The sequence below is a fragment of the Chiloscyllium plagiosum genome, unplaced genomic scaffold (assembly GCF_037043375.1).
Source record: "Chiloscyllium plagiosum isolate Xiang-an unplaced genomic scaffold, Cpla_swu_hap1 HiC_scaffold_4, whole genome shotgun sequence".
Lineage (NCBI taxonomy): Eukaryota > Metazoa > Chordata > Chondrichthyes > Orectolobiformes > Hemiscylliidae > Chiloscyllium > Chiloscyllium plagiosum.
In genome coordinates, this window is record NW_028270142.1 from 131,352,809 (window position 1) to 131,367,541 (window position 14,733).

Sequence of the window (14,733 nt, forward strand, 5' to 3'; positions counted from 1 at the left end):
AGTTGGACTGAAGGGTCTGTTTCCGTGCTGTACATCTCTATGACTTTATGACAAGACACTTATTCCTGGCACCACAAGGTACTTTGTACAGAAACAGGAAGAACAGATTTTTTAAGCTTTATCCATTCACTCATGGGATGTGGTGGTCATTGGAAAGTCCAGCATTTATTGCCCATTCTTAACTGCATAAATGGCAGTTAAGAGTCAACCACATTGCTGAGAGTCTGCTGTCACACATAGTCCAGACCATGTAACGATGGCAGTTTCCTTCCATAAGAATCATTAGTGAACCAGATGGGTGTTTCCCCAACAATCAACAATGGATTTGTGGTCATCATTAGACTTTTAATTAGAGATTTGCATTGAATTCAAATTCTATCATCTGCTGTTGAGATTTGAGCCCAGGTCCCTAGACCAATACCTGGCTTTCGGGATTAAGTCAAGCAATGTCATTAGGTCATGCCTCCCCAGCATGTGAACATATGGCTGATCTTTACATCACAGTCAGTAATGCCCATAAGACAACACCCAGCCATCTTTCCTTCCTTACCCCCCCATGCAAGCTCGTGCGCACATACATGTATATATAACTCTCACACCCACAACTCAAGATGCAATGTAGTGACCTGACCATCTCCAGAAACAATATAATGTAAATCATCCCTTAGTGGTCAAATCTATTGCAAGTAGTTTATTTTGTAACTACAGGGGGGTAGTCAAATTCCAACTGTAATATTCTTATTGATTTCTGAATAGAGGATGAAAATGTAAAGAGGAGGAGAAGACAGTGTAACTGGCTCTGAATGGCAAGGAAATGGCCATGTAAATGGATCTGAATAAGAGGGGATGATAATGTAAATTTCTTACAATCTTTCTCTAAGTCAGAGGCATCCCACGATAGCCTCAGGACATCCAATTTCCTGCAAGTCAACAGAGCAAGTTAACTTTAATAACATACTACCTGCTATAGGCATTAGCTTATGATTCTGAATGACAAGTATTACCGGTATGAAACGGTTTACACCACGTGGTCATTGAGGAGCACAAGTGAAATGTAAACAAAATGTGTAGTTTGGAATTTGGTTACAATGGGAATTCAATGCACAGGGCAAAGAGGTACTCCATTCTCTACCATTTTTATCATGCTGATTTGTAAAAAAAAAAACCATTTGGTAAGATGGCACAGCAAAGGTTGCTGCATGTCGTAAAGAGTATATAGTGTGAGGAGTAATATGTCAGCATCCCTAAAGGATTGGTTGACTAACAGGAAGCCCTGTGGGGCTAAACAAGTCGTTTTTGGCGTTGGCAAGTTGTCAGTCATGGAGTGCCGCAGGGATCAATACTAGACCTTGCACTATTTACAACCTATATCAATGATTTGGATGCGGACACTGGATGTATGGTATCCCTAGGTTTGCTTTTTTGGCAGGTTTATGATATAGGCTAGATAATAAAGTAAGTTGTCAAAAAGAGAAAAAAATCTACAAAAGGATACTGATGCAGTACGGGAGTAGGCAAAAACAATGGTGTAAAGGCAAAGTTACCATAGTCTGAGAGCCATGAGGTGAGATTAACCTGAGGATCACTATGTCGAAGGTGAGAGGAACAAGTTTGAGAAGACAGGATCTTTATGGTAACCTCAGCTGTTGTCACTCTGCATCATAAACCTGTCAAAAAATGTGGTGCAGGAAAAGCACAGCCCCTCAGGGAGCATCCGAGGAACAGGAGAAACATAAACTCTTCATCAGGAATGTGGGGATCCTTGAGAGAGGAGGAGAACTTCAAGGTGAGCATCCTTGGAAGAGGCTTTGCAGGAAAGCTTTAATTGACTAGAACAAAGTGAAGACTGCAGGTGCTGGAGATCAGAGTTAAAACATGTGGCACTGTAAAAACACAACCGGTCAGGCAGCAGCCAAGGAGCAGGAGAGTCTATGTTTCAAGCGTAAGAGCTTATGCTAGAAACATCGGCTCTCCTGCGCCTTGAATGCTACTGGTCTGGCTCTGCTTTTCTAGGGCCACATTTTTTACTCTGATCTACAGCATCTGCAGTCCTCCTTTTCTCCTAGTGGATCATAAACCTGTCGTTCAGCCAACTGAGCTAATTGATCCTGAAACTACCATAGGTAGGTTTTTACAACAATCCGGTTCACTAATGTCAGTTAGGAAAGGAAATCTGACATCCTTGTCTGGTCTGAGCTATATGTGACTCCAAACCCACAGCAATGTGGTTAACTCTTTGCTACCCTCAAATGCCCTTGCAAGCTGCTCAGTTCAACAGCAAATAGGGATGAGCAGCAAATGCTGGTCTTGTCAGCAATACTGACATAATAGGGCACCATGAGTGTTACTAAGTTCTGCAACCTTGTTCCATTTAAACAGTAAACTTTTTTTGTATTCTTTCTGCCAAATTTTGCAAGTTCACATTTACACATGTTATACAGCATCTGTTGAGAGAGGGGGTTGGGTTTTTGGTGGGGGTAAAGAAGGTAGCTATGCATGCAATAGATAGATAAAGTTGGGAGGTAATGTGATAGTTCAGAGTGGATACTTGAGAAGGAAGATGGACAGATAGAACACTTCAAGAGAGCGGTGCCGAGTTGGAGGGTTGGATCTGGGATGTGGTCAGGTGAGAGGAGGAAACTGGTTGAAGGGTGCCAAGGTGGAAGATGAGGTGTTCTTCCTCCAGCTGTCTGGCTAGGATTTGGCGGTGGAGGCAGCTCAGGACTTGCATGTGCTTGGCCGAGTGGGAGGGGAAGTGGTCCGCCACAGGGTTGTTTAGTGTATCCCCCCCCTGGGGATCTTCTCTGTAACATTCTACAAGTTGGTGTTTTGCCTCCTGATGTGGAGGAGACCACATCGAGAGCAATGGACACAATAGATGGTGTTTGCATGTGCAGGAAAATCTCCGGTTGTGGAAGGATCCTTTGGGGCCTTTTTGGAGGTGAGGGGAGTGGTATGGGTACAGACCTGTTGCGGCAGCAAGGGAAGGTGCCGGAAGTGAAGGGTGGGTTGGTGGCTGGCATCAACCTAATGAGAGAGTCGTGGAGGGAATGGTCTCTGCAGAATGTTGAAAGGGATGGGGAGGAAAAGATATCTGTGGTGGTGAGGTCTGACTGTAAGTGGCGGAAATGATGTAGGATGATGCGTTGTATCCAGAATTGGTGGGGTAGAATGTGAGGACCAGAGGGGTTATGTCCTTGTTGTGTTTGGAGGGGTGGAGTTCAAGGGCAGAGGTGCGGGAAGTCTAGGAGACATACTGGAGGGCAGTGTTGACCACGTGGGAGGGGAAATTGCAGTCCTTGAAGTAGGAGGCCATCTGGGATGTTCTGGAGTAGAATTGATCCTCCTGGGAGCAGATGCAACGGAGGCGAAGGAATTGGGAGTAAGAGATAGCATTTTTAATGGGAATGGGGGTGCTGGGAGATGGAGGAGGTGTAGTCCAGGTAGCTGTGGGAGTCAGTGGGTTTGAAGTAGATGTCAGTGTTGTCTGTTGCTGGAAATGGAAATGGAAATAGAGATGGAGAGGTCTCAGAAGGGGAGGGAGGTCTTTTGATATGCACTCCTTCATGCTCCATTGAAACAGGATTAGAAATAGTATTAGATTTTGTCACTTGTGCAAAGTACCTAGTTACAAATATTACTAAAATAGACTAGATTCAAAAATGGAGAATTCTCTGGCTTGATGGTTATGTAGAATAATGCACATGCCAGGGCAAAAGTTTACTGATTATGTTCGGGTACACTTCTGGTCCTCCTGGTGTAATGTTAAAAGATTAAATTGCACTCTCTCTGGACACTAATGTAATGTTAAAGAGTTGAACTGCACTGTCTTTCTCCAAGAAGCTGAACATTCTGGAGGTGGGGTGGGGTACCTGTGAGCATTACCAACTGACTTGTATAAAGGGGTTGCCTTTCCTTTGTTTGGGGCCTCTTCTGACCTGACTTCGCATGCCTGCAAAGTGTCTCAAAGCGGGTCACCTAGCTTGTACAGGCTTTAATAAACTTTAACTGTTTGCAGAAGTTGGTGTGAGCAAATTGCATCTCTTGTGTGAAACCTCAGGAAAAGGACATAACACTGGTGTTGCACACACAGAGCTCCTCGTGGATGCCCAGTTTTGAGATACTAGGTCTGTGGAAAGCCTATCCCATTTTGTTTGATCATGGTTGGAAATAGTTTTGAATTGTGATTGGAAAATGTGGCCTATTGAAAATCAATGGCAACGTTTTGTTTAGAAATTCTCATCTGTCTCCATGCAATGCACAAAATCACGTCATACAGCTTGGATGTTTTTCCAACTAACGGGAAGGAAATAAAAACACTGTCAGTGTTTGTCGGTTTGTGTTAACAGAAGAAGACAGCTTAACATTGTGGGTGTAGGCCACTTGTAAAAAGAGAGAACGTAATCTTTTTGTCTTTTTTGAAGGACCTGTTGTGATTTCTGACATTTGGTATTTAAAAATGCAAGTCTGTTTGTGTTTTTCTTTTTGACTTTTTTTTGGTAGCAGATGCTGTCTTTCATTTCTCGGGTATGGAGTGCCTGGGAATCTATTTATTTTCTGGAGATTAGGGGAAAAAAATTGAATTTACTGCCCTGATTCTACTAATGCCTGCGGACTTTGCTATTACCCTGCTGTATGACCGCTTTATTTTCTTTTCAAGCCTGGACCACCACCTAATATAACAGAAGTCATTGTAATTGTGAGTTAAGTCTCTTTCACCAGACTGTTGCACAATAGAAGCAGAAATTGCTGGAATTGAGCAGGTGGTGGCTGGTTTCTGAAAAAGAAAAAGTGGTTGTATCTTAAATTTCAACCAGTCATCAGAACAATACAAAGCTGTATTTGTATACAGTACATTTCCATTTTAAGACCTGACTATGAAAGCTTTGCAACTGAAATGATTACAAAACCCAAATAATGTGTGTTAATTTGTAACTTGATTTTTTTTAAAAAATATAATCAGTATAATAAACGTTTTTGAATCCATTTCACTCGGTGATTCATTAAGGTCAGATTTCTATAGTTTGACGTATTCCGTATTAAGCTATCTGGCTTATTGACCAGCATTGCTGCCATCCTGTTAACATTTGTCCAACTTGGATTGCACAAAAGAGCTATTCCAACCCATGCACCAGTTTCCTTCTCATGCTTGAAGAATTACGAAACAGTTAGTACTATGTACATCAAAGATTGCATTAAAATGTTGTGAATTATATAGGTTTAAACAGAAATCACATATGCCTATTGTCTTGACTATGCACTTGCCTTTGTCTTGTGACTTGTACAATGCTATAATAGTGTGCAAATGATCTGTCCTTATGTGAAAACTATTGCATATCCATAATGCATTCTTTGAAGTGAGTTTGTTGATTTATTTCTGTGGAAATTTTCTATTCGGCTTTTATGCTCAAAGTTCAGGTTGTGGAGGGAACAATTACAGCTTCCGACCTGTCTTTTGCATGTTAGAACTGTTTGCACCCCTACTGCAATATTCTCGGGCAAGATTTTTCTTTACCTCTGCAAGTAAAATTTTAATTTTAAGAAAAGGTTGTCAGATGGTGGTATTCACAGGATGAAAATGCTGTTTTATTCTCAGTTGTGCTTTTACACAAAGAGAAAAGTAGTGTATAAAGGGTATGCCTTTTGTAATGCGTTTCTAGTAGAAGAAAATAATATTCTCATGCTAAGGTTTTTTGCCCACTAAACCACCTAATAGAGTTACTACCTCATTTTTATTTGACAGGCTTTGTTTGTTTAAGAGGCTAAAAGGAACCAGGTGAAAGGACCATTTGAAATCATAAAATCACAAATAATTAGATCATAAATGTCTGCTATAGATTCCTTTGTGTTTAGTGGGCTATTAGTTAAGAACCATTGTTTACAGTGATATTAATAACTAGCCTGAAGTAGAGAACATATTTCCAAAGTCAGGGAAGGTATGAAGACCCTAATTTGGTAGCAAGCTGAAATTTTGAGGTTGCAAACATCAGGTCAGCAATGGCTACATACTTCACCCTGCCCTCTGTCTTTTTATCACCCCTCCTCCAACACTGTTTATACCAAGGGCTTGTGACAATTTCACAATCTTGAAATGGTCACAGTAGGACCATAAGTAGAAGCTCAGCTATGATATTATTGCCAAGATTAGAGTGGTGCTGGAAAAGCACAGCAGGTCAGTCAGCATCTGAAGAGCAGGAAAAATCGAAGTTTTGGGTAAAAGCCCTTCATCAGGAATGAGGCTGGCGCCTCAGGGGTGGAAAGATAAATGGGAGGGGGGGTGGGGCTAGGTAGGTGAGAGTGCAATAGGTGGATGGAGATGGGGGTGAAGGTGATAAGTCGGAGAGGAGGTTTGAGTGGATAGGTGAGAAAGAAGATTGCCAGTTGGGATAGGTCACGAGGACGGTGCTGAGCTGGAAGTTTGGAACTGTGGTAAGGAGGGGGGGGGGGGAGAAGAGGAAATGAAGTCCACATTGATGCCATGGGATTGAAGGGTCCTGAGGCAGAAGATGAGGCTTTCTCAGGTGTCGGGTGGTGAGGGAGTGACAGTGGAGGAGGCATATCCTCGGCAGAGTGGTAGCGGGAGTTGAAACGTTCGACCACGGAACGGTGCGGTTGGTTGTTGCGGGTGTCTGAGATGTTCTCTGAAGCGCTCTGTGAGAAGGCATCCAGTCTCCCCAATGTAGAGGAGACCACATCGGGAGCAACAGATACAATAAATGACGACATAGAAGTGCAGCTGAAACTTTGATTGATGTGGAAGGCTGCTTTGGGGCCTTGGATGGAGGTGAGGGGGAGGTGTGGGCTCAGGTTTTGCAATTCTTGCGGTGACAGGGGAAGGTTTTGGGAGGGGAGGGTGGGGTGTTGGGGGCGTGACTTGACCAGGTAGTCACTGAGGGAACAGTCTTTGCGGAAGGTGGATAGGGGTGGGGGAGAATATATATCCCTGGTGGTGGGGTCTGTTTGGAGGTGGAGGAAATGTCGGCGGATGATGTGATTTATGCGAAGGTTGATGGGGTGGAAGGTGAGGATGAGGGGGGGTCCTGACCCTGTTGCGGTTGGAGGGGTGGGGTTCGAAGACGGAGGTGCAGGACATAGATGAGATGCGTTGGAGGGCATCTTGAACCAAGTGGGAGGGGAAATTGCTGTCATTAAAGGAGACAATCTAGTGTATTCTGTGGTGGAACTGGTCCTCCTGGGAGCAGATGTGACAAAGGCAGAGGAATTGGGAATTTTTGCAGGAGCTAGAGTGGGAGGAAGTGCAATCCAGGTAGCTGTAGGAGTCAGTGGGTTTGTTTTAAAAAAAAAATCTGTCAAGTCGGTCATCATTCCTGGAGATGGAGAGGTCCAGGGAAGGGGAGGGAGGTGTCAGAAATGGTCCGGGTGAATTTAAGGTTGGGGTGGAATGTGTTGGTGAAGTTGATGAACTGTTCAACTTCCTCATGGGAACACAAGGTGGTGCTGATGCAGTCATCGATGTAGCGTAGGAAAAGGTGGGGAGTGGTGCTGGTGGAACTCCAGAAGATGGACTCCAACGCCTGGAGGAAGAACGCCCTCTCTTCCGCCTTGGGACCCTTCAACCCCACGGCATCAATGTGGACTTCACCAGTTTCCTTATTTCCCCTCTGCCCACTTGCCCCAGTTCCAACTTTCCAGCTCAGCATTGTCCTCATGACTTGTACCACCTGTCAATCTTCCTTCTCACCTATTCACTCCATCCTCCTCTCTGACTTATCATCTTCACCCATACCTCCATCCACCTGTTGCACTCAGCTACCTTCTCCCAGCCCCACCCCTCCCATATATCTCTCCACCCTGAGGTTCCCTGCCTCATTCCTGATGTAGGGCTTTTGCCCGAAACATCACTTTTCCTGTTCCTCGGATGCTGCCTGACCTGCTGTGCTTTTCTAGCACCACTCTAATCTTGACTCTAATCTCCAGCATCTGTGGTACCCACTTCTTCCTATTTCTCATTCTTTTTGGTCGTGGTCATTTTAAGTCCACTGGTTCCAATTACTTAAGAACATACAAATCTTGTGACTGCATTGTAAACTTCCTACCTTCCTGTATCATTTTTGAGAATATTTGAGAATACAGTTTTGACAGCTTTATAGAAATTTCAATGTACCATATTAATTATGGCACGGTGGCACAGTGGTTAGCACTGCTGCCTCACAGCGCCTGAGACCCGGGTTCAATTCCCGCCTTAGGCGACTGACTGTGTGGAGTTTGCACGTTCTCCCCGTGTCTGCGTGGGTTTCCTCCGGGTGCTCTGGTTTCCTCCCACAGTCCAAAGATGTGCAGGGTCAGGTGAATTGGCCATGCTAAATTGCCCGTAGTGTTAGGTAAGGGGTAAATGTAGGAGTATGGGTGGGTTTCGCTTCGGCGGGTCGGTGTGGACTTGTTGGGCCGAAGGGCCTGTTTCCACACTGTAATGTAATATAAAATCTAATCTAATTAATACTTCATGCAAATGCCTTCTTACTTTTTCTACTGAAGTGAATAATTATTGAATAATAGGATTTGTATGGATAGCTCCAGCTTAAGAGATACATGAGTTAAGGTGTATTGAACCCGGTGTTCTCCTCTGTTGTTAACTCTGTAATTAAGTGAACCTGTTTTTCTTCATTTCCCTGTGTCCCTTTGTATTTTCAACTTTCAAACACTGATCCACTTACCCAAATACAGTTTCCGGCTCAGCAAGCACTTCTTAAGCACAGCATGTTTAATAAATCCTCACTGGGAGTGAGGGTGTGTGGAGGAGATTTCCTAGATACTGTTTGTTTTTAACTGTTAACAACGTTGAGCTGAAGTCTCATTTTTATTAATTTGTCAGCCAGTGAAAACTACTTTTCATTATTTTATGAAGCAGTCCATTTTGGAAAACTATTAGACCAGGGAGAGTGGGAGACATAGTTTGCCTCGTGTGAAAGGGTTATCAATGCAGGTCCAATTTGTTTGCAAGAGCTAAGCAGAAGTACAAGTAGACAACCCTTTATCCGAAGGTTTTTACATGAAGTTTTTTCTCATTGCAGATGAGATGGGCAGGCACGGTTTCGTTTGGATAATTAATTATTCGGTTAATTGATTTCCTCTGGATCTCTGAGTTTTCTGTGAAGTCTGCTCCCCATTCAGCAAACTAGGCAAAAGCGCACTGCATGCTAGACCCTGCCCCCGTCTGCATTCACCCCGCCCCCCAATCCGTCCGCTGCCTGCCCACCCCCTCCAACACGGGCCCCCCATCCATCCCCACCACATTAAACTTTGACTTAGTAAATGTGTTATTCAAAATTCAACATCATATTTATGTATTTCATGCACTTCTGTTTGTTTCTTTATGCTCTTAATCGTTTTTGAAAAAATTTGTCCTCCTGTTTTCTCATGTCAACAATATGCTACTACCGACTGAGCACTATAATAAGACTTCCAACAAAAGCCACGATATGTATAACATGCAAATAGGTTGCAATGTCACCTGTCAACAAACGTTGAGTGTCATGACAGCAATTGCTCTGGCCAAGTTATCAGGCTGTTGAAACATTTTATTAGGTAAACGTTAAGTCACTGGGAGTCACTTTTTGTCCTCGTTAATCTCGTGAGTTAGTACATGAAGTTACAATTCTAGAACAAAGTTTTTTTTCTCTCAAGAGTTTTTTCCAAATCTGTTGAACTCGTGGAGATGGGGTGTAAAAAATATATTTTTTACATAGATCTGAATACGTAGGTGTCCATATCTTTTTTCATTCACATGCCTATGATAGATATTATTCTGTTGTGGTTCTGTTCGCCGAGCTGGAAATTTTTGTTGCAAACGTTTCGTCCCCTGTCTAGGTGACATCCTCAGTGCTTGGGAGCCTCCTGTGAAGCGCTTCTGTGGTGTTTCCTCCGGCATTTATAGTGGCCTGTCCCTGCCGCTTCCGGTTGTCAGTTTCAGCTGTCCGCTGTAGTGGCCGGTATATTGGGTCCAGGTCGATGTGTTTGTTGATGGAGTTTGTGGATGAGTGCCATGCTTCTAGGAATTCCCTGGCTGTTCTCTGTTTGGCTTGCCCTATAATGGTAGTGTTGTCCCAGTCGAAGACAACTCACCAGAACGAAGGACCCGATACCCAGCATGAGCAAAACTAATGTAGTGTACAAAATCCCATGCAAGGACTGCACAAAACACTATATAGGACAAACAGGAAGACAGCTAACGATCCGCATTCATGAACATCAACTAGCCACGAAACGACACGACCAGCTCTCCTTAGTAGCCACACACACAGATGACAAGCAACATGAATTCGACTGGGACAACACTACCATTATAGGGCAAGCCAAACAGAGAACAGCCAGGGAATTCCTAGAAGCATGGCACTCATCCACAAACTCCATCAACAAACACATCGACCTGGACCCAATATACCGGCCACTACAGCGGACAGCTGAAACTGACAACCGGAAGCGGCAGGGACAGGCCACGATAAATGCCGGAGGAAACACCACAGAAGCGCTTCACAGGAGGCTCCCAAGCACTGAGGATGTCACCTCGACAGGGGACGAAACGTTTGCAACAAAAATTTCCAGCTCAGCGAACAGAACCACAACAACGGGCACCCGAGCTACAAATCTTCACCCAAATTTTGAGATATTATTCTATTCTAAGAATGGACCATGCAGATTCTGAACCTGTAATTTTCCTCCTCATTTGTGGGCACTTGTGAGACCAGCAGCCCAGAAACTGGTCTGTATTAAACTGAACAAGGAGAATATTGAAGTCAGTCCTGGCATTGTTAATAAGCTACATGCTAGCCTTTAGATGTCTTTTGCCAAGTAAACGATAGTCATACCTAGAAAAATTAAACTTAAGCAGTAAGGAAATGATTAAAAGGTTTCTGTCATACTGAAATGTGAAATTACATTCTAGTAAATGATCAGAATGCCCAATTCAGAGGATTTGTGAAAATCTCATGCAGAAGAGATTAGGCTACAAGTCCCTTACACAACTTTCAAGGTGCATCAAATACCTTCTATATGCTTTTCAAAGGACCCAAGAAAGTTCTAAGTGCTGTTGGTTGTAATGCAGAAAAACTTGAGGTAGTTGGACATTTTAATCAAAATGAAAATTGCCAGAGAGAGCAATTTCAATGTCACAAAATTTCAATTACCATAAGCATTTGATGAACAAGACTGCTAAATTTTGCTATTCAAATCTTTATTTTTTTTAGAATAAAGAAAAAGTTTCATCCTACAACAGGACACCTAAAATAGACCGCAGTGAATTGGAAAAAGAAGTGAAAGAGAAGGCTTCTATGAAACGTAAACTTCCTTTCACTGTTAGTCCATCTAGGAGTGAGCAGAGGGAATCCGATACAGGTAAATTCTTCTGTTTTTTTGGAAATGTGCTTATTAATGTAGGAATGTAAGGTCGTAAATTATTGCACCTCAGAAATTTTGTGCCTTGTGAAAATAAATAATCATCCATTTATGTTTGTTCATATTAAGTGTGGAAAAACAGAAGTGTGTTTAATCCTTCTAATCAGCCCAAGTTTTTTAGGCATATTGTTTTAAATCAGTCAAATAATTTTCCAGCAAAATGTACAACTTGCTTCCTTTTTGTAATCTGATCTATCCAACCTCGGATACTGCACAGTAAGACTATGACTATTTAGAAGGCAAAGCTATATCTAATCTATCCATTCAACTTCCCTCTTCTAAACATAATCTTTTCTTCCTCCCCACCACCAATACTGCCTCTCTTCACTCCTCTCCTGCTACATTCTTGAGACCTGGGTTTGGCTTGTTAACATTCTGAATGATATTCCCTTGATAACATAATCACTTAGCCAGCAAGCTTGACTTCTCTTGCTTTTTAGATGCTTAATGCTGGGCTTTTTGTGTAGGTCTTTGCAAGTCTGTGTCTTTCCTCTAAGGTAGTAAGGTAATCTGCACAGTACTAAACATGGTGACAAACCAGTGACTTCTTTAGCTCAATATCATGTCTGAGATTCTGTAATCTATTCCATTTACTATTGAACCTAAAATTATATTTTCTTGTACATATTGTACAGATGGTTCCAATTATCTGTCCACCAACTTGGTGGTGGTTATGTTGGAGTTGTAATGTCAGCAGACAAGAATTCAGAGGCCCTAGCAGATGCTGTGGTAATGGGTTCAAGTTGTACCATGGCAGCTGGTGGAGATGACAACAACATATAATAAAATCTGGAATTGTAATCTAGCCGCAGCAGTGGGAATCATGAAATGTTCATCTTTTATTGTAAACGCCCATTGGTTCACGAAGACTGTTTACGGAAGGAAATCTGCCAACCTTACCTAGTCTGGCCCACATATGACTCCAGATTCTCTGTAATGTGGTTAACTCTTAAATGTCTTCTAAAATTGCCTGTGTGAGAATGCTGTTCCTTAAATAAGGTTATGTTGTCCTTGTTTTTTTTCAGAGAGGTCATAAAAGACACAGATTCCGAAAAGTCTGTGGTTGCAGAGTTTTTATGGCCACTTTGATTATAGCTAACAGATACCACTTCAGGCAAAAGGCTTTTGAGTTTTTTTAAAGTGTACAATGAAAGGGGAGTGGCCGGTTTTTCCAGCTCCACTTTCTCTGGTTTGATTTGGTTTTAAGCACAGTAGAATTGTAAAAGCTGCTGGACCTAAAGAAGCAGGTCCATGCTGATCTCTCTGACTTCTATCCTGTAAGAACATGTGTTTGATTTTACCTTTTGTGCCAAGGGGTGGTTTTGGAGATTGTTGCAAGTATTAGGAACACCATCATTAAATTGGGATAATCTTTTCACTCAGGGTGATGGGAATCTGGAATGTAGTGCCTGAGGGAGGGTAGTACATGTGGGGAACCTCACAACCTTAAAAAGGACATGGATTAGCTTTAAAATCTCTGTCTTGCTGCCTCTGGGGATTTTTGAACAAGCACCCCAAAATCCCTCTTCCTCGGAGCTCCCTAGTGTCCTTTATCTTTCTTCCAAAGTGCATCACCCGTCACTTTTAAGGGTTAAATGTCATCTACCACAGATCTGCTCATCTGACTAATGGGTATGTGTCTTCTTGTAACGTAAGACCTTCTCCCTCACTGTTAACCAACCAGCCAAACTTGAACCCATCTTATCCATTCCTGACTATTCTTGCATATCTAGGATTCTCATGGCTTGCTGCTTCCTACATTTCACCTTAAAAGAAACATATTGGACCTGTGCTCTCCCCATTTCCTTTTCAAACAGTACGTGCCCCCACCCACCACTGTTCTGTAGATTTTTCCAGAAGTAGCTGTTCCCTGTCAATTTTTGCCAGATCCTCCCTTATGTTAGTAAAATCTGTCCTCTCCAATCTAAACCCTTTTTTTTTGCACACCATCTCTTTCCTTTTCCATAACAAACTTAAAATGTACTGTTATGGTCCCAATCACTAAAATGCTGTCCCATTGCCACCTTCACCACCTGTTCTGTTTCAGTCCCCAGAGTTTGGTCCAGCACTATCCCATCCATGTTGCATCTTCTACCTGTTGACACAAAACTCTCTCCTGAATGCATTTCAAGAAATCAATTTTATCTGAACTTTTACACTATATCCCAATTAACATTGGAGAAGTTGAAATCCCCTAATATATCTCCCTGTCATCATCATTATCATCACATTGTTATCATATATATAACATATTGATATAACATTGTTATCATTATCATTTTTAAAATTATTATAATAAAACAATATAATTGTCTATATATCTGCTCTTCTGTCACCTGTTGACTGTTTCAGACTTCCCAATTTAACTGACCCCTTTTTTATTCCAAAGATCTATTCGCAAAATCTCACTTGAAAACGCTTACAAGATATCATTACTCCTGACTACAATGACTTTTTAATTAATAGTACCTCTAAAACCTGTCTCGCCTGAAGATCCTACACCCCAGAATACGGAGTTGCCAGTCCTGCCCCTCCCTCAACCACATCTGTGTGATAACAGTGTCACAATGCCATCTTTTAAATCCATGCCATATTTCAATTAACTCATGTCTTACCTGTAATTTTAGCACTAACGTAGAAGCCATCTAGCCTCACCTTACTCCTTTGAATTTCAACACAACCGAACTCTTGGGTCTTGGTTCCTTGACTTTATTATGCTGTCTTTTTATGTAGTAATGCTCGGTGTCTCTTTCCACGTATAAACTATTAAAATTCTCCTAACTGCACTAGCAAACAATACCCAAAAAGATATTGGTTACATTCTGGTTCATATGCAGATCATCCTACTTATACAGGTCCCATCTTCCCAGAAATTGTCCTGGTGATCCACACTCTCTCCTGCATTCACATTTGAGCCATGCTGTATTTTCATACTTCTGTACTCACTAGCACATTGCACTGGGAATAATCTAGAGATTGCGAAAGTAGAGACCTTGATTTTAATCTAATGCCTAGCTCCCTGGTGAATTGTTGGTACAAGATTTCATCCCTCATTCTACCTGTAATATTGGAACCAAAGTATACCACGACCACTGACCTTTCAACCTCCCCTTCAGAGTGCTCTGCAGTCTTTCAGTGATATCACTGGCCACGAGCAGGCAACACACCATCCTGGAGCTATATTTGCGGCCACAGAAATACCCCTCTGCACTCCTCACTGTCATTGTTCTCCAACACAGAAAATAGTTATTGAGTAGGATACCTACAGAGAGTTTCCTGTCTGCTTGTCTGGTCCCTTTTCTCTGCCTGGTGGCCACCCAT

At 42.5% G+C, this 14,733-nt stretch overlaps 1 protein-coding gene across 7 annotated transcripts in view; it reads left to right on the plus strand.

The window, feature by feature from the left end:
• The window catches only part of ankrd12 (ankyrin repeat domain 12), a 178,080-nt gene that overhangs the window by 91,086 nt on the left and 72,261 nt on the right, over window positions 1–14,733 (plus strand). For all 7 annotated transcript variants that reach the window (XM_087986690.1, XM_087986687.1, XM_087986692.1 and 4 more), the window contains exon 3: window positions 11,205–11,352. In XM_087986690.1, coding sequence (XP_087842816.1) covers window positions 11,205–11,352 — 148 coding nt within the window. The remainder of the gene's footprint in view (window positions 1–11,204; window positions 11,353–14,733) is intronic.